The sequence below is a fragment of the Lynx rufus genome, unplaced genomic scaffold (assembly GCF_022079265.1).
Source record: "Lynx rufus isolate CCGP_SWC_20201006 ecotype Redwood Valley unplaced genomic scaffold, mLynRuf1.p SCAF_9, whole genome shotgun sequence".
Classification (NCBI taxonomy): Eukaryota; Metazoa; Chordata; class Mammalia; order Carnivora; family Felidae; genus Lynx; species Lynx rufus.
The window spans coordinates 85,602,724-85,629,801 of record NW_025814897.1 but is presented as its reverse complement, the minus strand read 5'-3'; the positions used below and the strand labels follow the sequence as shown (position 1 = coordinate 85,629,801).

At 35.8% G+C, this 27,078-nt stretch overlaps 1 protein-coding gene across 1 annotated transcript in view; it reads left to right on the top strand.

Moving 5' to 3' along the window:
• Positions 1 to 27,078, top strand: part of DCDC1 (doublecortin domain containing 1) — a gene marked incomplete at its 5' end in the record, with an annotated part of 457,606 nt that overhangs the window by 188,111 nt on the left and 242,417 nt on the right. The window contains 2 exons of the mRNA XM_047071674.1: positions 10,809 to 10,901; positions 18,494 to 18,664. Of these exons, the coding sequence (XP_046927630.1) occupies positions 10,809 to 10,901; positions 18,494 to 18,664 (264 nt within the window). The remainder of the gene's footprint in view (positions 1 to 10,808; positions 10,902 to 18,493; positions 18,665 to 27,078) is intronic.

Sequence of the window (27,078 nt, the reverse complement as noted above, 5' to 3'; positions counted from 1 at the left end):
ACGCATAGAGAGAGAGGACGAAGCCAGAATGGACTTCATAGACAAAGATGGACCAAAGCTGGGCCGCAAAGGATTGATGAAGATAGATTTTCTCCACCACTGCAGGCAATAATGATTGGAAATATGCTTCTTGGAGATGTAAAGTGCATCACACTGAGTCTAACCCATATGCAGACAGTTTTCTGTAAGGATAGTGGCCTATCTGGCTTATCCTCTTTGGGCCTCAGAATCCTAACTACAGTTTGCAAAGAATTTTCTGATTCAGATAGTCACTTTAGTGAGTGACAGAAAATGGGGTTTATTGCTTGGTGTAAAGAAATGAAATGTTCTAGTGTTGGGAACAGTGCAGGACTAGGGTAACTGAAGTGACAGGGTAAGCAGACACAATACAGAAGTGGCCTGCCACACTTTCTTGTCAACTGAACTCTCAAGTTTATTTGGAGAATTCATAAACAACTAAAATGGTTCCTTTGCTACCCTTGATTGGCCTACCCAATTTGGTTGGTGCCAGTTTATCAATTTCCTCCCCAAATGTACAGTCTGACTGTTTTATTTCTCTCCTGTGTCTTATAAATCCTGTTTTCGCTTTTGTTCCTTGGCTCAGTCTAACAACAGACTCTCTCATATGTGTGTACACAAATTGTGTGCAAAATGAATACCTGACTTTCAGTTATTTTCTGACATTGATACTTTCTTCCTGAGCTCTTGCCCATTGGATCATGGGGGGGGTGGGAATAACTGAATGTTTGATTGAGTTTAAGGCTTAGTCTGATTTGATCATCTAAATAGCTTTTTTTAGGTCATTCTTTCTCTCAGATAGACTCTTTCCTTCAGGTATATGGACCAAGGGATTGTGTGACTTTCATATCCTCAAGGCATTGGGGAAAGGGACCCCTGGCTTCTAGCCGGACCATTGGAATGTATATACGTTATCATGGCAGCTGCTTGCCAGTGGAAGGATATCCCTTGTTCAGTTAGTTGCTGGATGCTCTTCTGGTCTGCAGCATGTGAACTTATAGGCCCATTCTTTAGGCTCAGGCTCTTTTTTAGGGTGGTGCTTTGTAGATGATCCACCCTAAACTTGACTTCCTCTGGTATTAGAGAACCCCACCCCAAGGTCTGACTGACACCTAATTGGCCTCGGCTTGAGTGGTCTGTGGTGCTACTCTCACTATAGAGCCATATTTCCTTCACTATGCCCATAGTCTATAGCAAACTTCTCAGCTTACTTCCAAGTAGCTACTTCCAAGTCCTAAGACACATAGGAACCAAGGGTTGTTCAGGTAAGCTAAACCTCAGGTCTCCCTCTGGCAGCCTATACCATGTCATCTTGTCAATGTGACTATGTCCTAGTGTTATAGGACAGCTCCCTCCCTGTGTCCATATTGAGGGGAAGGAAGCAGAAGACCCTTTGGTCCCAGAATTGTTTCCATTGATTTGATACTTTTCTTCCTCCCCAAGTCACACCCTATAGAAGGGGAACTTAATACTTAACTTTTCTGGCTATTTTATACTTGCTTCTCTTTCTGAGACTTCTTCCTACATTTTCTCTAGGACAGAAGGAAATGGCATGCTCCAATTTTTTTTTCTACATTGTATCTTCCTTATTCTTAATTCTAGCAAACGTTTAACAGCAGTCAGTCATTATTCTTAATTTATAAAGGACATTTATGGGCTGAGTCTTCTAAGGTTAGCTTTTTATATGCTGAGAGGAGTGAAGGGTTTTCTTGAGAGGCAGATCATCTCTAAAGGCAATGGTCTGGTTTTCAAGGATATTGTTTCATTGCACAATTTTGTCATACATGTCAGAACTGATGATATTGTGACAAATCCTAGGAACATCTAGGGTAGTTGGGGCAGTTTTGTACTTGGAAAGACAAAAAAAAAAAAGCGTGTTGATAATTTTTAAACCATTACCCCTGTTACATTACCCATTATAATACCGTAAGGACTGTATTTTTTTAAAGTTTATTTATTTTGAGAGAGAGAGGGAGAATGAGAGAGAGCCCGCGCGCGCACACACACACACACACACACACACACACACACACAAGCAAGCAGAGGAAGGGCAGAGAGACTGGGGAGATGGAGTCCTAAACAGGCCCCGGAATGGTCATCTCAGAGTCCCACATGGGGCTTAATCCTGCCAACTGTGAGATCATGACCTGAGCCAAAACCAAGAATCAGATGCTTAACGGACTGAGCCACCCCAGGTGCCCTTATAATACCCGAAGGACTTTAAACTTGGCATATTATTAAGACATTTGAATTGAATACCTTGAATTGCAAGAAACAGAGACTCCTTCAGATCTCCTAAAGTAATGGGGCATTTATGATGAGGACATACATAATATATCTGATAGGGTTTGTGGTTTTTTTTCTTTAATGTTTATTTATTTTTGAGACAGAGAGAGACAGAGCACGAATGGGGGAGGGGCAGAGAGAGAGGGAGACACAGAATCGGAAGCAGGCTCCAGGCTCTGAGCCATCAACCTAGAGCCCGACGCGGGGCTGGAACTCACGGACCGCGACCTGAGCTGAAGTCGGACCCTTAACCGACTGAGCCAGCCACCCAGGCACCCCAGGGTTTGTGGGTTTCAATCAGTGGGATCTGTCTCGGGATAGCTTAGGCAAAAATAATTTAATGGGATGGCAGGTGGTTGTAAATGAAATTTAAAGAAAGACCAAAGAAAGGGGCTGTAGAAAAAACCAAAAGAGCTCCAGACATCCAGATCTAAGAATGTCTCTTTAAGGTGCTGTTAATGGGCCAGATTCTCTCCAACTGTTGATGTCTCTCTGTGGTTCCCTTCTTAACACTGTATCTCTTGAAGAAAGAAGCTGATTGGTGTAGGAAGAAGTCATGGACCCACTCCTTGGCTTGGATAGCATGGTCCCTCCAAAATTGCATGCAGTAGTAGAAGAAATGGAGTAGAGACAGTTTGAGAGGATGAGCTGAGTTCACTTTAGGTCATGTGGCATTCCCAGTTGTGACAGATGTCTGGGCAGAAAGTTTATAATCTGGCATGTGAGTCAGGGCTAACTCAGTGCCACTTTTCCCATGGAAAGTGAAAGGGCTAAAATTTGCTTATAACTAATTTAAAAAAAAAACAGAAAAGAAAAGAGATTTTTAAAACAGTTTATTTAAAAAAATTTTTTTTAAATGGTTATTTGTTTTTGAAGGAGAGAGAGACAGAGCATGAGCCGGGGGAAGGAAAGAGAGAGAGGGAGACTCAGAATCCAAAGCAGGCTCAAGGCTCTGAGCTGACAACTCAGAGCCTGAGGGTGGTGGTGGTTTAAACTCACAAACCGTGAGATCATGACCTGAGCATAAGACAGATGCTTCACCAACTGAGCCATCCAAGCGTCCCAAAACAGTTTGTTTCTTTAATTAAATGTTAAATAAATTGTAGGTAAAGTATTATATAGAATAGAATTGTCTTTTGCATCCTTTCAGACAAAATGTTTAAAAAACATTTTAAAGTGTTACTGTTTTAAAATGGTGGTGATGTTTTTGTTTGCTGGTTTTTAAATATACAAAGATTTCTTTTGTAAGTGCTCCCTTAAAACAAACTGTCCTCAAGAAGATACAGGCTATGATAAAAGCACCTTTTTTTCCCCAGAGAATTAGCAAGGACAGGAGAGGAATCCCTGGCTGTAGAAGGCCTGGGCTGTATAAACCTCACTATTGCCCTGTGTCTCAGAACTAACCTGTGGCAGAGCCTGAATTCACAGCCAGTTTTGAACTAAGGGTTCTGCTTCTTCCCCAAGTCTGGAAGTGGAACTCTTGAATTTCTTTACAGAAGGGACTTAAGTGAGACAACCTGGCTGGAAGTGGAGGCCAGGTCAGGATTTAGTTAAGGGATGTCTAAGACTGGAACTGAGGTAAGAGTATATACAGCTTGAGAAGATGAGGCTGAACCAAGGCAAAGCTAAGAACTGAATGATATAAAGTTGTCACTATACCATCATCACGACACTAGCATTTTACATATATATTCCACTTTATAATTCAGTTTAGAAATAGATTATGTATGGGATCCCACCAGCCATCTTTGTTCTTGTTCCCCAGTATGAAAGCTTCCTTCCAGTCAGACCATTGCCTTAGGCTGACTCGCTTGGATCAGCTTTGCCCTTCTCTGTCTTCCTTCAAGACTCAGCTTGTATTCTCTCCTCTCCTTCCTGAGGCCATGTCAAGTTACTTCACTAACTGTATTTAGAACAAATTTTATCATGTAATTAATTACTAATTAGCAACATTAATTAATATTTACTAATAACATTGTCCTATATCATTACTTATTTTCCTAGCTAGATACTACCCATTGTTTCTGCCTTTCCATCTCCACCTTAAATAATATTTTTGACCTTTGTACTTGTAGATTGTGTTGTTTATACCTCCATTTGACAATTAATTATGATCCACATCATGCATACATCATTTCTCACTTCCTATTGTTTTCATTGTCTCCTCAATTGTATCTCACTTTGCTATTAACCAAGTTGTTTGTGGCAAATGTCTAGCACAGTTGTTGCATGTGGAAGCATATTATATTATTTAATGCTGTGGCTTTCTAAATTGTGAGATGAAATGAGATCAGTTGCATTCAGCCATAGACTCCCAGAACTTTCTTTACCTACATTTCCAACTTTATCTAATTAAGAGCTAAGCTTTTGTTTAAAGATTTCAGAGACCATCTCCTCTGGCCCCAAATGAAGACCATTTATTAAACAGATCTACATGTATTTTTTGTTTGCTCAATCTAATTGCAAATCTTGAATCCTGGTCTGCTGCTTCTTCACAGTTCCTAGTTTGATTTTAAATAAATTAGTTGGTTTTTAATAAATAGTAAGATGAAATAAATAAGACTATGATAATATTTATATCTTATGAATTTTACATTCAGTTCAATTCTAAAAGGTATTTAATTTTTAAGTAAAAAAAAATAGTTCAAATTTCCTTAACTTATCACAAGTGTTGAACATATAAAATCATGCCTTAGAGAAGTTCACCCACGTGCGTGCGCGCGCGCACACACACACACACACACACACACACACTTTGAGAGTTCCAAGAATAACCCTGAATATTAATGGCCCAAACAGATAGTGTTCATTTGACATGTTGACTTGTTCACCAGTTCAATTTTGTACTTTGAACTTTTCAAACCATTGCCTATATTTTGGCTTCATCTTTGTTGACAGGTAGGAAACCAAAAACATCAGCCTGATTCACTTTAAAATGGCATAGACTCATTATCATGTTGCTTCTTTAGCAAATATTTTTGTGTGTATGGACACTCTGTATCAATTCCATTAAGGCATTTTCAATACAAATGATTTAGGTTGACAAAATTCAGTTTTTCCTGGACATCCATGATACCAAATAGTGGCTTCCCCCACACTCCTAGCAGCCACCCTCCTGTTCCCATACATAAATGGCAGCCAGCAATGGCTGGAAACAAAGGACTCTCTCCCAGTCTCTGAATACAGTGACATTCATTCTGAGAGAAGCAGGGGCAGCTTTTTGAAAGCCGACTTCTTCAGCTCGACAATAACACACAATGAGTTATTGACTTGTTTATATACGGAGCTCTTTTCAGTAACTAACTCTGACTCCCACAGTCTGGACAAATGATTGATTTCGTGGTTAGAAAAAGAGAAAGCTCTTGCGCTAAACTCTGTAGTGCAAACTACTTCTTCCCCATTTGTTCCTTAAATGAATAGGACCTTATTAAAATGCACTTTCCAAAAAAATACCTGCAGCTGGCCTTTATAACCATGTTTTGTATATATAAATAAGTAATTTGTCCCAGTCTTTTGTATATTAACAGACCATTGGGAAACTTGTCAATATATATGAACGCTGATTGTCCTGTTGTTTATGCTAAACTGTATTTCCTATATTGATCTGCATGTAAAATATGGATCAAATAATTTATTATTAAATCAATTTACCAGCCAAAAACTTAGATTTTTGATAGAAAGATAGATTCCGTTTTCGTGTTGTGTTACATTGATTTATTAAGGACATTATACACAACGCATATCATCTACTTCACAATTGAATCACTAGCTGTTCTGAATACAGAGAAAAGTACGTGCAGAACTGTAGTTCAGAGCGCTGAGAGTATGGTTGGGCTCTTTGGTTAGCACCTATCTAGAATGTTAATATGTAGTTAAGTAGACAGATCATACCAGCTTGTTTGATTACTGTACCTTTTTAAAAGGTATTAATAATTGGACTCCAGAGTTTACTTAAAGTTATTTTCTACTATAAAATATATTTTATTTGATCTTACTGTCATGTTAAAACTTTTACACAGTTAAAACTTTTTAATCTTTGTGGTTTTTTTTTTTTTTTTTTTTTTTTTTTAAAGTTTATTTATTTTTGGGACAGAGAGAGACAGAGCATGAACGGGGGAGGGGCAGAGAGAGAGGGAGACACAGAATCGGAAACAGGCTCCAGGCTCTGAGCCATCAGCCCAGAGCCCGACGCGGGGCTCGAACTCACGGACCGCGAGATCGTGACCTGGTTGAAGTCGGACGCTTAACCGACTGCGCCACCCAGGCGCCCCATAATCTTTGTGGTTTTTATAAAGTACGTCTTTAAAATATTTGGGGGAGAAGTTAAAAAAAAAACAAGAAAAGCCGTGTACTGTTAATGACACACACAAAAGATCACTGCTGCTTTGTCTGTATTTCTCCAGAAGGAGGTCTTGAATCTGTTGTCCTCTCTAGGATGCCCATAGTTGAGCTTCCTGAACCAGCAAATGTTTGAAGAATTCCTCAAATTAAGAGCACTTTTTATTATAGTCACAACAGGCTATATATGTTATATAGAACTATATATTACCAAATTATGACCCTTTAGGACTTTAGAGAAAATATAATGCCTGCTACCTTAGCATTAATAGTTTTATATAAAATATAGTCAGAAAGGTAAAAGTCATTGGGAATCATTTCATTGAAACCTGTTGCTTCAGGTATAGTTCTGTGGACTTTTTTCTTAATTCCTGAACAGGCTAAGGTAAACTTACTTCTTTTTAGTCTTGTTTCTCTAACCAGAGGACTTTTTTTGAAGCATTTTCTGTTCAGTTTTATTTGACAGAGACATTATGTTTCTTGTTTTTTTCCATTTCTGCTACTGTCTTTCACTAGTCTCTTGATTGTTCTAGTATGGTTACCATTAGTATTAATGAGACCAACTTTAACCTAATTTTGGACAGCTAATATTTGTTACATATTTTTAAAATCTTAGCAACAACACCTGACAAAAATGGTAAATTAAACCTTCCTATTTAGCTTTAGATTTTGATGTACACAATGAATATGTAAGGATGTTTTCTTACATTTAAAAAGGGTAAGATACAGTTAGAACAAAGTGTTTCTCACTGCCTTATTTGGTAGAGACTTGGTTTTTCATAGTTACATACAAATTTTAGCCATCATTCTGTTTATTTTTTTTATTGAGGTATAATTGACATATAACATTATATTAGTTTCAGGTGTACAACAAAATGATTTGATATTTGTATATATTGCAAAATTACCACAATAAGTTTAGTTAACATCTGTCACCATATAAGGTTATAATTTTTTTGTGTGTATAATGAGAATTTTTAAGATTTACTAAGCAATTTTCAAATATGCAATATAGTATTATTAACTATAGTTCTCATGCTATACATTACATCCCCATGACTTATTTATTTTAGAGCTGGAAATGTGTACCATTTGACCCTCTTTACTTGTTTCACCCACCTTCCACACCTTCCCCTGGCAATCAGCAATCTGTTCTATCTATGAGCTCAATATTTTTTTTGGAGGGGGGTTAATATTAAACATATAAATAAGATCATATGGTATTTGTCTTTCTCTGACTTATTTCACTTAGGACAATATCCTTTTTTTTATTTTTAATTTGAAGTTTCTACCCTCTTTACATATGAAAAATTAGCCTCAGAAATATATAACCCATTGACAAAAATTATTTCATACGTTTTAGATGAGAACAGTAAATCAAAAGCATGCGATTTTGTCATAATGAAGAAACAAGATCTCCTCCTCCAAAGTGACAGGAGAGAAAAATCCTGTGATTGTTGTCATGACATGGGTCTTGAAGAAAAGATGCTATTAGCACTGCATATTTAAAAAAAAATTTAAGTTTCTATTTATTTATTTTGAGAGAAAGAGAGAGGCAGCATGAGCAGGGGAGGGGCAGAGAGAGGGAGAGAAATTCCAAAAAGGCTCCTCACGGTCAGCGCAGAGCCTGATGTGGGGCTCGAACTCATGAACCATGAGATCATGACCTGAGCCAAAATCAGGAGCCAGATGACTGAGCTGAGCCACCCAGGCACCCCAGCACTGCATATTACTTATACCTTATGGGGAAAATGCACTCTCTGAATTTGACTTTTTACTTTCAATAATTTTCTCTAGATGATTGTATTAAAATCTCTTTTGGAATGGCTGGTCTGTTTCCAGGAAAGGCCCATGTGTGTATCTTTATATTTTGTTAACTATTCATTTCTCAATATCTTACTGGATTCTCTATTTGGTATGCATATGATGTTTTCCAATAATGTTGATAGGTTTAGTGTTCAGCTTATGTAGATTGGTATAGTGCTTCTTCAGAAGTTGAATATTAAAATGGAGGTGATTTTTCCAACTGTGGTGCTTTCGAAGGTAAAAAAATTCCCACCTTTTAAAGAGTTATGTGGAAGCAGTTTTAAATGTCATGCCCCTGGGAAACCTCATTAAAATCTGACTTACTGCTGGGGCACCAAAGAGTTTAGTAGCTCTGTTTTTGTTGTGTTTTGCTTTCCTGCAAAAAAAGATCTGCTCTCAATGTTTGTGCATTTGGAAATTAAATTTGTAAGAAATGGATGAGCTTGATGAATATTTCCCAGTCCTTCTTCTTCACCCATCTCTCCCTGAGATGAGAATCCCCCCATTAAGAAATAGCCATGGAGACTTGACACAACTATATTGTGCCACCACTTACACACAGGCTTCCATGAGGTATATATTTGACTTTTTTTAATATTATGTTTTTATATTACTTCAGTACAGGAAAAAATATTCTTTGGGGAAAGTGATCCTAAGAATAATTTCACATAATGATTTTTTTCCAGTTTAATTGACTTAGAGCACTGTATAAGTTTAAGGTATATAGCATAATGACTTGACTTTCATATATATTGTGAAATGATTACCACAAGAAGTTTAGTTAACATCCATCATCCTATTAGGCACACACACACACACACACACACACACACACACACACAAGAAAAACACCGTGTTTTTTCCTTGTGATGAGAACTCTTAGGATCTACTCTTTTAACAACTTTCAGATATACCATTCAGCATTGTTAACTGTAGTCATCATGTTGTATATTACATGATGATTATTTTGTAACAAACTTGTTTTTAGCGGTTCTCAATCTAGGACAGGGATCAGCAAATGTTGCCTGCTGAGCAAATTCAGCCTGCCTCTTTTTGTCTGTTTTTTAAGTTTTACTGAGGCATAGCTACATTCATTCCGTTATGTGTTGTCTATTTCATGCTACAAAGGCAGAGTTGAGCAATTGCAACAGAGACTGTATGCCCTACCACCCAAGCCTAAAGTATTTAGTCTCTGGCCCTTTACAGACATGTTTGTCAACTCCTTGTCTAGGGTGATCATCAAAATCACCTAAGGATTCCTGGGCTTTTCCCCTCTACCAGGACAGAATCTAGGATATACTGAGCTATATTACCTGTCATTGGATGAAGAGTTCACAGTTTTGATACTATTCTTGTAGCATATATCCATAACTAGATTGAGGAAACTGTATTATTGATTCCCACCCCTGTTTTATCTCAAGTATATGGGTTTTGAAGCAAGGTATGGATTAAAGATTCATGTTAACTCAAACATTATTTTCCAAGTATACAACTGAGAAACACGAATTAAAGCAACATTAACAAAACAAGCAAAACAAAACAAAAGCATGGCCATTATTCATTCTTAGTCCTCAACAAAGAGATACAACATGGCAAGTCCCTTTCTTGAGAGTTGTTAAATATTCCAATTCACAAGTTTTTGTATTAGGCTGTTTCTTTCTTTCTATTAATACCAGTTTGCTGAGTGAATATTATTGTGTTAGTTCAGCTTTTTCCTTTCATTGAAAATAGGTTCTGTTTCAATGGGGATTATTTATAAAGAAATACAGAATGGACACATTCACCTTTTCATAACATATGGGTTAGCAGCAATAGTAGACCTTTATCTGCCTTTGTAAGTGGTTGTAGGTAACTGTTCAGGTATTTAAGATACACTATTTTTTGTCATGAAATACTATAAGTCATTTTGAACTGTTCTAGAGTGTTTGAATTGATGTTTGCTTTTGGTTTATGTTCCTGAATTTTTATTCTGATCTAACAGCAGCCAATTTATTCCCTACTGGCAATGAAAAATTGTAATAGGAAACTATCAGCCTAATAAAAAAATTGCTATGCTCATTTTGATAAAATACTTTTAAAAAGTATTCATCAAATGTCTGCAATTAAGGATCCTCTCCCAAATCATATTTTAGTAAACTTAAAAACAATAAAAATGGAAGTGAAAGATTCAGTGTTAAATGCTTTAAATATAAAAATGAACTTTCAACTTAATCTAAATGGGGTTCATTTTCATATAAGTATGGGCCAAATTAGTTTGAAATTACCTTCCATGATTATATTAAATTGGTTGTTTGAATAAATGTTGCAGTTAGGTGTCAGTAGGTGCCTGTTTTCATGTGATTTATTTATTTTTTTCCTAGTTGAACCTGGCTATAGATGAACAGAAAGAGAAAATTACCAAAAAAGTAATTCTTTCAATAACAGCGAAGGAACACCATAAGGCACAAGAAGAAGTAAGTAACTTACTTTTTAAGCTGTATGACAAAACTATAATGAGTGCTCATTTTAAAATTAAGACATATTTTACTTGGTTCTGATAGTGAACCAGCTATAGTTATCTGATAGCAACAAAATGGAAAAAAAATTGGTCAAAACTGGAAGCAATTTATTGATCTAGGCAGCTTGAAAAATAATTATATGGTTGAAAGAATAAATATTGTAATTTTTTGAAATTTTCTGACAACTTTCTCATAAATTTCCTAAATTGGGAAATTATTACATGCAAGTTGAATCTGTAAATTATAACTAACACATGCTAACATAGGGAAAAGGTTAAGATTTTATTAAACTTTGAATAAGTACCAAATATTATTTTTATTTTCTGAGTTTCTAGGAATGGAGTTATTGTTCTGAATTTTAGAAATGCTAACAATGTTATCTCCTAGCAAGGAAAAACTGTAGTTTTCAAATGTCAAGCTTAAATGAGCTAATCATAAGATTCTGTAGGCAATATTATAATGAAGAACTATTAAAGCAAACCTTCTCTCCAAAGCTCATGCTGTGAAGTTGACAGCATATTCCATAAATGAAATAATAATACAAAATTGGTGTTAGACAAAAGGGGAAAATGATTTTCATGTAGTTTCCTGGAATGCAAAACCATTTACTCTTTCTGAGGAGAGATCATGAATTTGCTAATTCCCACGTACCACTGTCAGTAAATAAAATCATAATCAACTTAAAGAATAAGGTAATGTGAATATATGAAAATTAAATTTTCATGTCATTCTCTTTTGACATTTCGGCAAAGAAATCTATCCAAGCTTTGGGGTTTTAATATTTTCTTATCATTGTGATTGCATCTGTCCAGCTAACTATGCATTTTACAAAAAATGAACAGGTACAATGCATCACATTTTCCTCAGAGAATTCAAGTCTTTGAATTAGAGATTCAAATTAATATTTGGGACTTGTATATGTCCATTATTAAAGACTATATTGTAAGTATAGATTGGTAATCTCAGTAGAGAATATTTCATAAGAAATATTCAACTTGAATAGTTTCTAGATGTAGCAAATAACAATTGTATAGATTTAAGTTACAGTTCTCACTCATTCTACTTAATATTAACAAGTTAAAAGACTAGATTTTTTAGTTACAAATTTTAAAATATTATACTCTATTCATTTGGAAATGTTTTATCCCAGTTGGAGAGTTTTATTACATGTTTTATAGTAATTTAAATTGAATCTATCATGTATCTTGATATGGTAAACTTTAAGAAATACAAATAAATTTCTCTACTTAGTAGCATTAAAATTACATCTATAATGTGATGTAACACAATGACAAATTATTATTAGAGATAAATATAAAACACCTAAAAGAATGAACAGATAGATATTTTCTGCCTTTTAAGTATTGTAATTATTTTTTTGATATTTTATGCAAGTCTATAATTTCATTGGAACTGAAAACTTGAAGCGGCCCAGGAAAATTATCATTATGCTAAATATATCATTTCAAATGCCACCTTGTTAGCCACACTGGAAATGAAAATGATCTTTTCTGGAAAATCCAACAGTATTCATGTTTATTTGCTATTTCTTCTTTATTATCATCTTAATGCTTACTTAATACCTATATACTTTAGTGTTCTTCATGTACGATACGTTATTTGGTCCCATATTTGCTTGATCAGCTATGGCTTCAAATGCCTTCTGTTTGCTTAAAAAATCAAATATGCAGGAAAGGGAATATATTTTGTCTGTTTTGTAAGTATATGTGTGGGTGTGTATGTAATAGTCTCTAAATATATCCTATATGCTATGGTAATAATTTCTATGTTATTACTTTGAAAGTGATTATATTAATTATGATGTGTAATTTCTAGTGTTTGGTTAGAAAAAGTGAGTGCTGTCAAGTTTTGACCCTAATTCATATTCAGAAGTGTGAAATCATGGTAGTGAAGAGAAATGAAAATGTTGGGAAGGGGGAGAATTACTTCAAAATTTATTTTGCCCACAGTTTATTTTTTACAAAAATATTTTATTTCTAGATATAGTTCAAAATCCAAACTAAACATCATAAAATCTGAGATTTACATTTCTGCTGCCTATAGTTTTATCTTAAAACCTTGTTTTATTTCATGTAATTTTTCCACATTAAACCTAGAAATAATGTATGTATCATAAGACTACTTTGAGGCGATGTTACATGTTAAACTAATTTTTTGGAAATGATTTATTGGAAATATGCATGCAATTTGTTATTGTTGGTTTAAAAGTTATTCCAGGTTCTCTGAAAAATAAATACCAAGATAGGACTAGATGTGTATATATTGTATTAGAAGAAATGTCTTTGAGAGAAATGGGGAGAACTCTGGGTAAGGCTGCAAGACCTATCAGACTGAAATGCAGGCTTGAACTCAAGTGAAGGAGAGAGGCAAGGGCAGACTAGATGGAAACATCTTAGACAGCGGTGCAGTCTTAGGAATGACTAAGCTTCACAGCGGTGAAGCTGATGGTGTATCCTTCACCTAAAGCTGTCCTTCAGAGGAGTCCTATGACTCCCTGAGTTAGACCTGCTTCAGTATCCTCAGCCATTGGTATCAACCTGGCAATGGATTTCAGAGCACAGTATCTGGGACTCTTGGTTCATTATACTCCTGTCGTTAGAAGCCTATGAGGCATATTCTCATACCTTCCTCAAAAGGTGTAGCTGACGTTATTCTTGTTGCCATCAACATAGCCTTATAAAGACATTAGAAATATCTTTATTTTAGGTGAAGGGGAATCAGAGTACACTTCTCCTGATGAGCACTGAGTAATATATGGAATGGTAGCATTACTATATTATACACCTGTAGCTAATATAACGCTATATGTTAAGTACGCTGGAAACAAAAATTTTTTAAATGTCTCTGTTTTAATGGCTCCTTCCTCTATGAGTGGATGGGGATGTCAGACTCTTGAATAGGCTTAAAAGCAGCACACAGAAGGGCCCTCTGGCTGGAAACAAGATAAGTCTTCTTCCAAGATATTTTCCATTTCAGAAGGGCTCTGGAAACTTAAAAAGTTGGGAGCATTTGAAGCGGTATGAGTAAGAAATGGTGCACACCTCAAGTTCTCTTGTAGCTACACTGCAACCCATCCTTCTAAATCAAGAGATACCTTACTTTTCTCATAGGCTCTCATGTCTTTTCTAGTCTTTGTTCATCAAGTCTGGGTTATGGTTCTTTTTAACCTGGAAAACACTGTGTCCTTGGGCCTGAAATCAAGAAGAGATTTTAGGAAATTTAAAATACCCATTTTCATCTCCCTGTCCCCTTTCTGGTTCTTCTTAATTATGTCATAAATTAGAAAGTTTCTTGTTCTTAAGTTTAAGCACTAACCTAGCTTGGAGACCACCCCCCCCCCATGTATTGTATGCCAAGATGACATTCCTTGCATAGAGGCTGCAGCCCTTTGTGCTGATTTCAAGTGATAATTTAGTGCAAAGTTCTCTGGAGTCCTCCTTACTAACATAAATGGACTCATGGGCACATAGCAATCAGGCAAACAGCTGAACTCATCATTAGAAAAACGAGGAGATCCTCAAAACCTCATTCATAATAGCCAAACTACAATGTACAGAATGTATAGTTCAGAACATACAACTTCAATATGCATACGTTTTAGAATGATTAGGAGCAGAATACTATTTTGTGCCAAAATCTAAATCTAAATCATCTACATCATTTCAAGAATTTAATAAATTCAAGAGTTACATGAATGTGTCATAAAAACATGACCAAACTACCTAATGTACGTTTTTAAGCAAAAACCTCTGTGTATGTTTATAGACAGGTGTGCATTTGCATTCTTTCAGAAGTTTGGTCTTTTCCTCATCGAATAGTCATATTTTTTTTGCTACCTTCTGCTCATTTGTCCCTCTCCCAAATTCTGTACAAGTGTCACTTCCGTGCTGCATTTCCACGGAGAATGAAGAGTAGAATGTGTAGGCTTTCTGCTGCACAATGAGATGGTGCATTATTTCAACATATGCATACGTAAGCCTTCTTTTGTGAATGGGACTGATAGGGTCAGATAATGTTTAAAGGGAAAGGCTTTATGTCTCTCAGGCCTCTATGTTTCCACATGGATGCTCCCACACACACATAGATTGAATTATGAACAGACCCATTAATGCTGGGATCACAAAAGGTCAAGTTTTGTCTCCTTTTACCCCTATTCACATTGCCTTTGTAGAGAGAGAGAGAAAAAAAACGGATTTGCAGGAAAAAAAGATTCATGATGAGGAATTTTAAAGAGCATTTTTCCCCTTCTAGCAACATCTGTGATTTGAAAAAAAAATCATATTATGTAAAATAATTCAGGATTATTGTATTACTTATCCAATTTTTGGTATATGAGTTATTTCATGTGTAGGGTTGTCTTTAAGGGTAATATGTTATCACAATAACTGAAAACAAAATGTAGCACTTTGAGCATATCTTAAAGACATTATGAATATGTAAAGAAACAAAGTTTTTGTAAAATTGGATGGAAATTTTATCAAAATGTCAGTGGCAAGATTCTTGATATGTTTTCTCATATGTTTAATATATGTTAATTTTTGCTAGGACATCTTATTTCATAGCTTTAACTTATTAAAAAAACAGGTGATAATTGGTATAATTATATATACATTAACAGATAATCATGGAACAATTGAAGTAGCAAAAATGATAGAGACATTTTTTGAAGCAACAAAGGATTCATAGGAAATGAAACTTTTAAGGCTCTAACCAATAGCCCTTTAGGATGCAAATGACATCACCAATTGTATGGTTGGTTGATTTCTGATGTCACATGAAATCCCCTATCTGTGAAAGGCTATGGATTGTGACAGTAAAACCAGTCATGTATAAAAATGTTCTCAAATCAAAGCCTGAAATAATAATAATAATTCTTCTTCTTCCTCCTCCTCTTCCTCCTCTTCCTCCTCCTCCTTCTTTTCCTCCTCCTCCCCTTCTTCTTCTTCTTCTTCTTCTTCTTCTTCTTCTTCTTCTTCTTCTTTTTTGGTGGTTTTCTGTAATACAAAATATAGTAAAAAAAACTGAAGAGAGCAGTATTACTGACTAGCCTTATACATTAAATGATACTTAGTATACTTTAAAGACTACATAAATTATGTCTTTTTGAATCATTTGATTTCAATAATTTGAAATAATTTTGATTCATATGATTTTGATTCATATGATTTCAGTCATATGAGCCCAGCTGGGGTTAGGGCTAGGTTCAGAGAGGATCAGTGCTTTGGAGAAACGGCATCTGGAGTCTTTGTATTTAAGGGCTTTGGTTCTTGGATTTAAATTTTGTCAGATAACTATAAGAGAAAGTCATTTGGCCTGTTTTGGTCTCTAATTTTGGTATGATACATATTATTATCCATCATTTTTGATGATAATTCTGAAGGGTAGTATATGAAAACAAGCCTGGAAACTGACTGACATTGGATCATTTATCATCTCTATATTTTAAATGTTACAACTTTATAATAGAGTTAACAGTACTATGGAAAAGCAGAGAAATTCGCTCCAGAAAATAGATCTTTAATCTTGAATACGATGCTGAGGAATCTGGGGAAGTAACTGGAAGTTTCAATATGCTATTGAAGGTAGATTAATTTTGTGGAGGTGGCAGGATGAATTTGAGGTGGAGAGACCACTCAGTAGACCACTCAAAACTCACTTGTTTTGGTAATTCAAGTAGGAAGAGAGGATGAGGAGATGAGGGCATGGACCAGGTATTACTTATACAAAAGGGAAGGTAGGAGAAGGAATATATGAATTTGGAAGAAGGGTTGGCAAACTACAGCTGTAGGGCCAAATCCAGCCCATTGATTAGTTTTCTAAATAAACTGTTATTGAAGAGGAGCCTGGATGGCTCAGTTGGTTTAGCCTCTGACTCTTGATTTCAGCTCAGGTCATGATCTCAAGGTTTGTGAGTTCAAGCCTGGTGTCTGGCTCTGTGCTCACAGTATGGAGCCCGCTTGGGATTCTCTCTCTCGCTCTCTCTCTGCTCCTTCCATGCTCATGCTCTGTCCCTCAAAATAAATAAATAAACTTAAGAAAAAGTGTTATTGGAATACAGTCATGACTATTTATTTACATGTTGTCTGTGACTACTGTCAAAGTACAACTGCAGGTTCGAATAGTTTTGATGGAGACTATGGCCCATGAAGCTAAAAATATTTATTATCTGTCCCTTTTAGAGAAAAAGTTTGCAAATTCTTTATTTAAAAGAAGCTTTCTTCAAAAGAAGTAGATAATTGATGACATTGGGACAAATAAGAGAGGTATGAAAGACCAAAGAAAAATGGGAATCATTTAAATTAGCTTGTTCATATGCATATAATGCTTCTAAAGTTCTTGAAACAAGTTAAATGTAACTGAAGTGTTTATATATACTTATAAAAAACCGTATGCAATCTTGAAATAACTACATAGAATAGAAAAATTAATATTCAAGTTATATGGATGATAGTACAAACTTGTTTTCATTGACTTCTCAGAAATCCTCTGCAGAAGGGATAGAAATCATGAATATAACATCAGAGTTGGAGTACAGACTGGGGCAAATACAATATTTTCAGTTGAAAGAGAGAGAAAGAGGATGAGGGAGCCTCTTGGAGAACAATTTCCCTTTGTTCACTGTGGACATTGAAGTGAGATAGAGAATCTATGCAGCAAATAGTTTCAAATTTTTATCTGCATTATGTGAAGTAGGTTAGGGATAGGAAAGATACACCAAGAAAAAGAACCAAAACTTGATGTTCAGAAATCACCTAGATTTAAAAAAGAAGAACTATAATAATATAATGTGCATTAGGCACCTACTATAAGTTAGACATTGTATTGTTCATTCTGTAATCTCATTTAATTCCTAATATGGTAAGGCTGGTATTATTCTTCATTACAGATGAGGGTTTTATTACCTGTTCATTGTCTCTCAGTCAGTAAATGGGAAGAACTGTGATTTTTAACCCAATATTTCAAATAGACCCTGCTCTATTCAGAGTCATTCAAAATTCTAAATGAGTCTAATTTAATCACTTCAAAGATTCATAGATAAAGTGGATTTAAGCTTTTAGTCTCTTTTGGTCACTACCATATGTCAACTAGTGTTTGTGTAAGAATCCAGTCCATTAGAGAAAACATAAATCTATATAACACAGGGTTCATATAATAAAATTAAATATTGTCATTGGTACGTAGTTGGGAATAATTGAAGTCTTAGGAAGATTTTATTTTGTTAATCAGTTTAGAAGTCCTTTGCAAACTTTTCAGAAGCATGTTTCTTTTCATATACAGAAACATTTTTCATTCCGTGATTGTAAATGGCTACCTGAAGTGCAAAGGTTATAAATTTTCTCATAAATAAAATTAGTCGATGGAAGAATGCATATCTTTTCTGTTATCTTTACTTGAAGGTGGATCTATACTCAAATTCTTGTTTTGAAGTCATTTTTCCTCCCATCAAACTAGGTACTCAAAAATCTAATAGGTGTGACATCAACAATTACTTCTTGCTAACAACTCTTGTAATTTAACCCCTTCAGGTGAGCAGGCTGATTGATGAATTGCAGACAGCTATCAAAAGCAACAGAGGTCATCTCTCAAAACTTGGCCCCCAATTACAGGCTGAGCAGGAGCAATTCTCCTCTTATGTCTACCAACACATTAAAAGCCTTCCAGCAAACACTCTTATCCCGGGAGGCCTGCAGCTCAAGGTGGGTGTCATTCTATAACTCTCGCTGGGTTCAGCTAGAGACGAAAACACTCTGCACCATTTGAAGACCCTTCTAACAATGCCACTCAGCTTGAATTTCTTTTAATATTGTCTTTCTCAAACTGGAGTTTGGCTTACAAGTGCTAATATTACCATTCAGGTAGTATGTTTTAAAAGAAAATACCTAGAGGCCTTTGAAAAGTGGATTTATAAGCTTAAGTAGTTTTTCCAACTCGAGAAAGTAATTTTAATGAAGAAATTTAATCATGTGAACATTGAATACCTTTCCAAGAAACATATATTTTTAACAGGAGTCAATATGTGTTTCAGTTAAAAAAATAGCTTATTTAGAGAAATAGGCAAGGCTTTAATAATTGACAGACAGTGGCAATAGGAATTAGAGGTGAAAGGCCAGGTGACTGATTGATGTTCAAACTACATTTCCAAGGAAAAGGATCTGTATTGGATAAGTGTGACACATGTCTGAGTTCACTTGGTAAAATCAATACTTAAGAATATACTGGGAAAAAAGGTGAATTGGTTATTTGTCAGGACAAGATGGCTAAATGTCCTAGGCTACCTTTTGTTATTACATCTTTCGAAGAGAAAAAGAGTAACTCATACTTTACTAAAGTGGATCAGGTACTGAAAGCTTAAGGAATTTAAATACTTTTCTTTATCATAATCGAGTGTCCATGTTAAGTCTGTCAATTGTTCTATAATTTCATATCCCACATTTCAAGAAAAAAAATTTGAATTACTCAACAGATGGCCCTTTTCCATCTAAGTAATGAACCATTACGACTCATCATTTTCTTTGTTTATATTTAGATTTGAATGTGATAGCATTCAAAGTAATTATATTTCGATCAGCCTTTATCTCTATAATTCTTCTTTCTTAATTTCAGTTTATTCAACAAATATAAACTTTATATTGTAATTATGAGAATTTTATTTTCTATCTATAACTTTTTCAAATGACATTTACATGTTTGCATTTGGAATGAGAATATTACCACGCAAAAATTGACCTTTGGGGAAACGTAATTACACAATAAACAAAATTTATTTTCCATAATCTGTACTAGTAAGCTAAAGGTTTAGGAAGCGATGCTTAAAACATCAAGGTCAGGATTCCCATAGTACAGTAGCATTCTTCTTTTCCAGACTTCTGACATGGTTGCAGATCTATTCCAGCATTTTGCAAAGTACTTGCTATTGATTAAGACAGGAACTAGGTGAGGGAGCGTGGTTGCCTTAACATTTATTCCCACTCATTTGTATCAGCAACTATCATATGTCCTGGAAAAAAATGAAAGTGTTTTTCCCCCTCACAGGTTTGTTCCATATTTCTGAATTTTTTCTAAAGTTTATTTATTTATTTTGAGTGGGAGGGAGGGAGAGAGAGAGAGAGATAGGGGAGAGAGATAGGGAGAGGGAGAGGGAGAGAAAGAATCCCAAGCAGGCTCTGCACTTACTGAGCCAGATGCAGGGCTCGATTTCTTGAACCATGAGATCATGACCTGAGCCAATATCAAGAGTAGGACACTTAACCAACAGAGCCACCCAGGTGCCCCTATTTCTGAATAATTTTTATCACATTGGTGATAGTTATTCACATTAGCACATGGGCTTGATAGCAAATATTTAACTTTAGGATCTGAGCTACTACTCTCATATACTTCTCTTTTAATATGCTTTAAAATTCTTTCCGTACTAGCAAACAGAAGAAGAAATGTATATATGCAAAGAAACCATCTTCTTGTGTTTGGTTAGACTCACTGTGCTGTTCAGTACGGTACCCATGAGCCACATGTAGCTATTTAAATTTAAATTAATAAAAACTAATTAAAATGAAAAATCCAATGCCATCTCTCATATGTCCATGACTTTCCTGGTTGTAGCACTGAAACCTTCACATCCAGGAAACCTCTCAGGCAAAACAGATGGTCGGTCACCTAGTCTTATCTGAGTTCTCTCTCCCTTCTCTAAGGTGTTCTCCATCTCTATTATTCTTTTCCCATGAGCTACTCAGCTTCTCTCCTTTTGCCCCAGTTTTTACCTTGGGGACATCCAGTTTCTCTTAGGGAATAAATTCCTTTCCCCATATTCCAAGAAACCTGGGCATCAGCTGCATCCTCAGGCTTTAGCACAGACCACTGATCTTTCAATCTTGGCTGTCATATTAGAATCATTTAGAGACGTTTAAAAAAAATCAATGCCCCCATCTCCAGAGGTTTTGATTTAATTGGTTTGGTAAGCTGAATCTTGCTTCTACTGGTCTGAGATTGCTGATTGTTAAACTTTCAGAAATTTTGTCAGCCAGTTGTTAAATACAGCCATAATTAAAAATTATATAAACTGGGTACCTGGATGGCTCAGTTGGTTAAGTGTCCAACTCTTGGTTTTGGCTCAGGTCATGATCTCATAGTTTGTGAGTTTGAGCCCCCCCATCGGGCTCTGTGCTGCCAGTGTGGAGCCTGCTTGGGATGCTCTCTCTGCCCCTCCCCCACTTGCTCTCTCTGTCTCTTTCTCAAAAATAAATAAATAAACTTAATTTTTTAAAATTATATAAACTTACAATTAAATAGGTCACACCTAAGGAAAGGTAATAGGGGCGCCTGGGTGAGCCAGTTGGTTAAGCATCCAACTTTGGCTCAGGTCATGATTTTATGGTCCGTGAGTTCGAGCCCCAGGTTGGGCTCTGTGCTAACAGCTTGGAGCCTGGAGCCTGCTTTGGATTCTGTGTCTCCCTCTCTCTCTGCCCCTCCCCCACTCATACTCTGTCTCTGTCTGTCTCTCAAAAATGAATAAACAATAAAAAATTTTTTAAAGGTGATAGTCTTCACTTCCTAATTATTTTAATACATTTTGCTAGTACCTATTCTCCTTGAAGTTAGTTATGCTATCATGTCTGTATAGTAGAAACACTATATAATGGTCTGCTACTGTGCATCTCTTCCAAAGTTTATATTCAGTGATGGCTTGTAGTAACTCAAAATTGTTGGGAGTAGATGTTTGGACTGATGGGAAAGAAACTGAGATATGTAGTTTTCTAAGCCAGTTCTTATGTCTGAAACAGCCAGAAAGGAGAGAAAAAAATGGATTAGCAAATTATATCCCAAATATTCAGAATTGCAAATCTTAGAATTGAGGCATATTCCTGTACTTCCTCTTAACTAGGGAGAATTTGCTAATTTCGACTGAAGAGATATTGAACAAAAGCCCACAGCATACCATCCTTAGTTAATTCCAGAATCAGTTCATGTCAGTTGCCTGGCTGAACTCTAATTTTCCATGGGGTGTGGATGAGCTGCCCTTACTTGGAGCACATTCTCTAACCCAGTTACCTCTGAGTTACTGTGGCCAAGACCATATATTTTCTGGTTATGAATAACTATCTCACCTTATGACATGACCTATGCAGAGTGTTAGATGATATATCCATAAGCAAATATGTTTTCTATTTATAAATCAAAGTCTAGTGCTAGTAAAAAATAATAAAAAATAATAAAAAAATTCCCCTTTTCTATCCATTTTGATCATAGAAAAGTACCTGATTAATACAATAAATTAGGATGATCATCTTTCTAATTTTCTCTCTTTGATGAACTATCACTCTGTTGAATATTTATAGTTATATGTATATTTATTTATATATATATTTTGTTCATTATAAACATATTTGTTATATATAAATATATTTATTTACTATAAATATTTATTCTACTTATTTTTAGTAAAAATTTAAATGGATAAATTTAAATAATTTTAATTTAAATAAATTTAATTTTAAATAAAATTATTTTATTTATTTTATTATAAATATATTTATTTATTATGAATATAAATATATGTTTACTTATATTTATACATATTGTACCTCTATGTTTATATATACATTTAAATATATTATACATCTATGTTTATATACATACATGTGTGTGTACAAAATAATAATGTGTGTGTACAAAATAATTGATTGTAGTTGTCATCATCTTCTAGAGCAGAGGCTCTCAATGATGGTCTAAAGGCCAGGTGTGATTCAAAATCCCCTGGGGTGCTTTTTCATATTGTATGTGGTTGTCTTTACCTCTTCACTAAGGTTCTCATCCTCATCATATCTCTCACTGATAATTTACAAATAGCAGCTTTTGGCTAGATCTTAATACTAGCAGGTCACCTCTCAAAAGGACACACTCTTCCTGTGTTCCATATTGCCTCAGTCCCATTTTTGCAATTACATGGCATAATAGTATCGAGTTTAAATGAACATAAAAGACAAAGGACAGAGAACAACTAAACTGGATGTCCCATCACTGGTATGGGAAAGTTCCTTGTTAAAAAAAAAAAAAAGAATATTGAAAACATGACATAACAACATTAAGGGGAGTTTTAAGAAACAGTTACATCACCTATAACCACACTATGTGTTATAAGACCATTCTCACTTTTGCATATCATTTCCATTTGCACTCATTTGCCCCATATACTCATAACACAGTGTGTGTTTTTTTGTATTCTGGTAGACTCTCTTGCTTTCACATCATGGCACCTTTTAGGTTGATGAAATTTCTTATTGTTGTTTGATTTAGTAGTCACACTCAATGCGCACCATAATTTATGAAGTTCTTCAGGTTTTGGGAGCAACTTCTTACTATTCCAAACCTTTACTTACCTTATATCCTCTGTCAATGCCTCCACCCCCAGCCACTTTGAAAACATCTGCTATAGCCATGGCTCAGTGACTTCTGCTTTTCCAGTCTTGTTCTTTCTTACAACTCCTCCTCTTCTTTGTCCCCATGGAGATGCTGTCAGAAATGTTAGTGTTTCCCTGGGAGAACAGGAAAGAAAGGGTTGATAGGAAATGGTATTAACAAAGCTTTAAGGGATGGTGGGTGGAAAAACTAGAAGGAAGTTGTGTGATTGTGACAGAGAATTGATAAGCAAGAGTGTGGGATGTGTGAGTGGGTGGGAGACAGCATGGGGGAGAACAAGTGGAAGATGGGTACAGGGAAGTCTTTACAGTAGAATTAGTGCTTTTCACACACAATTGGTCAATAATGCTCTGTGGGTTGTCTTCCATTTGCTTCCAGTAGAGGCAGATCCAATTTCTGTGAGGGCTAGAGCTTATACAAAGTGGAGGAGAGGAAGCTCTTTAAAATGAGGGCTTAAAGCGGATATTTATTTGGAATGAGAAAGTAAATCACAATGAACTAATGGAGGATTGGAGAGTCTTTCTTCTGAGACCTTTTATAGGCAGCTTCTCAGAAATACTTACATAGAAATACCCCTTAATTGCTAGGGAGTTGTTGGCTTCTCCTCCCCACTTATAACACTCTGTAGCTCCCAGCAACTTCTATTACTCTCATGAGCTGGAGCAAGTAAGGGTTCTGAAGCTTAAATCTTCATTAACTTTACATTAATCCATTCTGGTTGTGAGCAAGGGAAATATGGTGGATTTTAGTAACCAAACCAAAACAAAACAAAAAGATTCTGATGGCTGTGATTTTAGCCTTTCTATTTGTGTACTGTTTGGTTATATTGTTCTCTTATAAAGAAATTTAAGCTTTGGTAAAGGGATCATTTGAAGATTTATTTAAAAAAATTTTTTTAAAGTTTATTTATTTTGAGAGAGGAAGAGCACGTGAACAAGGGAGGGGTAGAAAGAGAGACAGAGAGAATCCTAAGTAGGCTCTGCGCTAACAGCGAGGCTCGATCTCACCATCCATGAGATCATGACCTGAGCCAAAATCAAGAGTCAGCTGCTTAACCGACTGAGCCACCCAGACACCTCCAGAGATTTACTGTTAAAAGAATATCGTTGTCCAGCATCTAGTTCATCTTCTGGGTAGTATGGTAAGCATCTAACAATTTGTATTCTACCGGTGACAGAAAGAAAAATGATTTTAAATGATTAGTGCAGTGAATCCGCACATTATCCAATACATACTCTGTCTGCAAGGCATTGTGCTCAGTACTATGGGAAGATGCAGAGGAGCCGGAAACATACTCGTGGCCAATTCCCACGGTTATTTTCATACAGTTAGAGCAATATGATGCCCTTTGAAGACAATGAGACTAATGTGTGGGCTTTCTTAGCTTTTTGCTACAATTTCATCATTCTAGTTTATCAGCTTGTTTCTGTTTAGAAAATGGGATAATTTGACTGATAATAGAAAAGATGCTAACTATTATCTGTGATACCTTCCTGGCTTTTCCTATGCTTTGGATATCTGAATTTGGATTTAGATATTTGAATTTGGAATTTGCTCTACCAGTGGCACAGGAGCACTATGAATCCATTTGAGATTTACATTCTATTTGGTGGCCATTTTTTAAAAGTTTAAAGTTTTCTAACCATACGTATTAAAAGAAAGTTTATTTAAATATTTAGGAATCTATGGAACAATTAAATGAATAGAAGGAAATAACTGAGGTTATCCATAAAATAGTGGCAAGATTTTTTTTAATAGTCCCATCCCTGCGTGTGTATTATGTCCTTATTTCCATTGTACATCCTTTGATTTTTGTCTTTCTGTTTAACCCACTTTTCTTCTATATGTATTTACAATCCCTGAATGCTGTGTTATTTCACCTACGTTATTTAAAATAAACAATGGAAAAACAAATTTAGGTTATGCGTTAAGTACAGATACCAAAACATGCCAAGATGACATTCATTTTCAAAGGAATTGTGGCTAGAGTGGCAAAATTAGAATATTCAAGGTTATTGTTAAGATTTTAAGAACATTCAGGGTGCCTGGGTGGCTCAGTTGGTTGAGCATCTGACTTTGGCTCAGGTCACGATCTCACAGCTTGTGAGTTCAAGCCCCGTGTAGGGTTCTGTGCTGACAGCTCAGAGCCTGGAGCCTGCTTTGGATTCTGTGTCTCCCTCTCTCTGCCCCTAACCCACTCGCATCCTGTCTCTGCCTCTCTCACAAATAAATAAACATTAAAAAAAAAAAGAACATTCATTAAATGTTGATCAAAATGTCAAAATGTGATGAAGATAATCAATTTTTATGTGTGGATTTTATCATAGTAGGCAAGTGTTGGATTGCTCCTTTTAAAGGCAAGAAACTTGAGATCCTATGAAGGCCTTCCAACATTTTATGGGATAACTATTAGCAGTAGGCATTGAAACCACTCACCTACCCTGCTTTCCATTCTCCTTTCCCTTTCGTTCCCCTTCCCTCCCCTCCCCTCCCCTTCCCTTCCCTTCCCTTCCCTTCCCTTCCCTTCCCTTCCCTTCCCTTCCCTTCCCTCCTCTCTCCTTCTCTCTCTCTTTCATCTTTCAACTGTTGGGGGGGTGGTGGGTGGCGGAAATGCCAGTGTATTCACCTCAGCCTATTTCCTGACAGACATCTGCAGCCAGGTGTAAATCTGTGTGCAGGAAGATTGTATCTTCCTAGACCTGCTGAAGAGAAAAACTGCATCTGTATCAAAATTAGGGAAGAGCAATTGGTTGGGGCATCAGCTCCCATGCAGAGCTGGTTGTAATGAGACCAGCTTTCCTTGCACAGTCCTGACAGCCTTGAAGGTGCCCAGAGAATTGCCAGGTGGGCAGTCAGCAGGGAAAGTCCACAGGCCAGAGTTGGATTACTGTCCCAGCAGTTACCCGGACTAAATGCAACCACTGAACCTTACTGCTGTAGGCACGCTCTCTCTCTCGGGGAGATTGTCCTTCTCCATAGCAGTTAATTTGTTTTTACCTCTCAATTAGCTTTTTCACAGAGTGTTTGAGATGCTCAAGTCATTGAGATTCTCTTCCTACATATGCTCCCGTCCCCTGGATTACCCACTGACATCTATGTTAGCCCAACTCACCATGAATATTATTAAGCGTCAATTCATCATTTGAACGTAGAAATGAATACAGATTTTCTAGTAAGTGCAAATGAAGTGATATATTTACACCTACTTAATATTCTACTTACAATTTCAATAATGTTTTATGATAAAAAATGGATTATTTATTAAATTAAAAATGTACTGCCAAAGATGGTAAACTTTTGTATAGGTTTTAGTTACCCAGCGTACTTATTCATTTATTAAGGGGAAAATTAAATTTACAGACATAGTTGATATATTTAAACAAGAAATTGAATAGCATTTAAAAACATATACTCTATCCAAAAATGAGAATATGATCTCTGAGACTGAGAATTTGGGGACGTCTCATGATTTAGCTCATATTTAATCTTAAAAGTGTTCGTTTTCCCCTAATAAAATATAATTTGGGGGATGTGGCTGTTTTTCTCATTTAAAAAGGCCTTATTTTCTTTGAAAAGAAATATACTGAGCCCAGGAACTTCCAACAACCTTTATTTACTAAGCTCTGTATATATCATATTATACCCAACTACTGACAGGACTTACACATCTGATATTTTAATCCCAATTAAATATAAT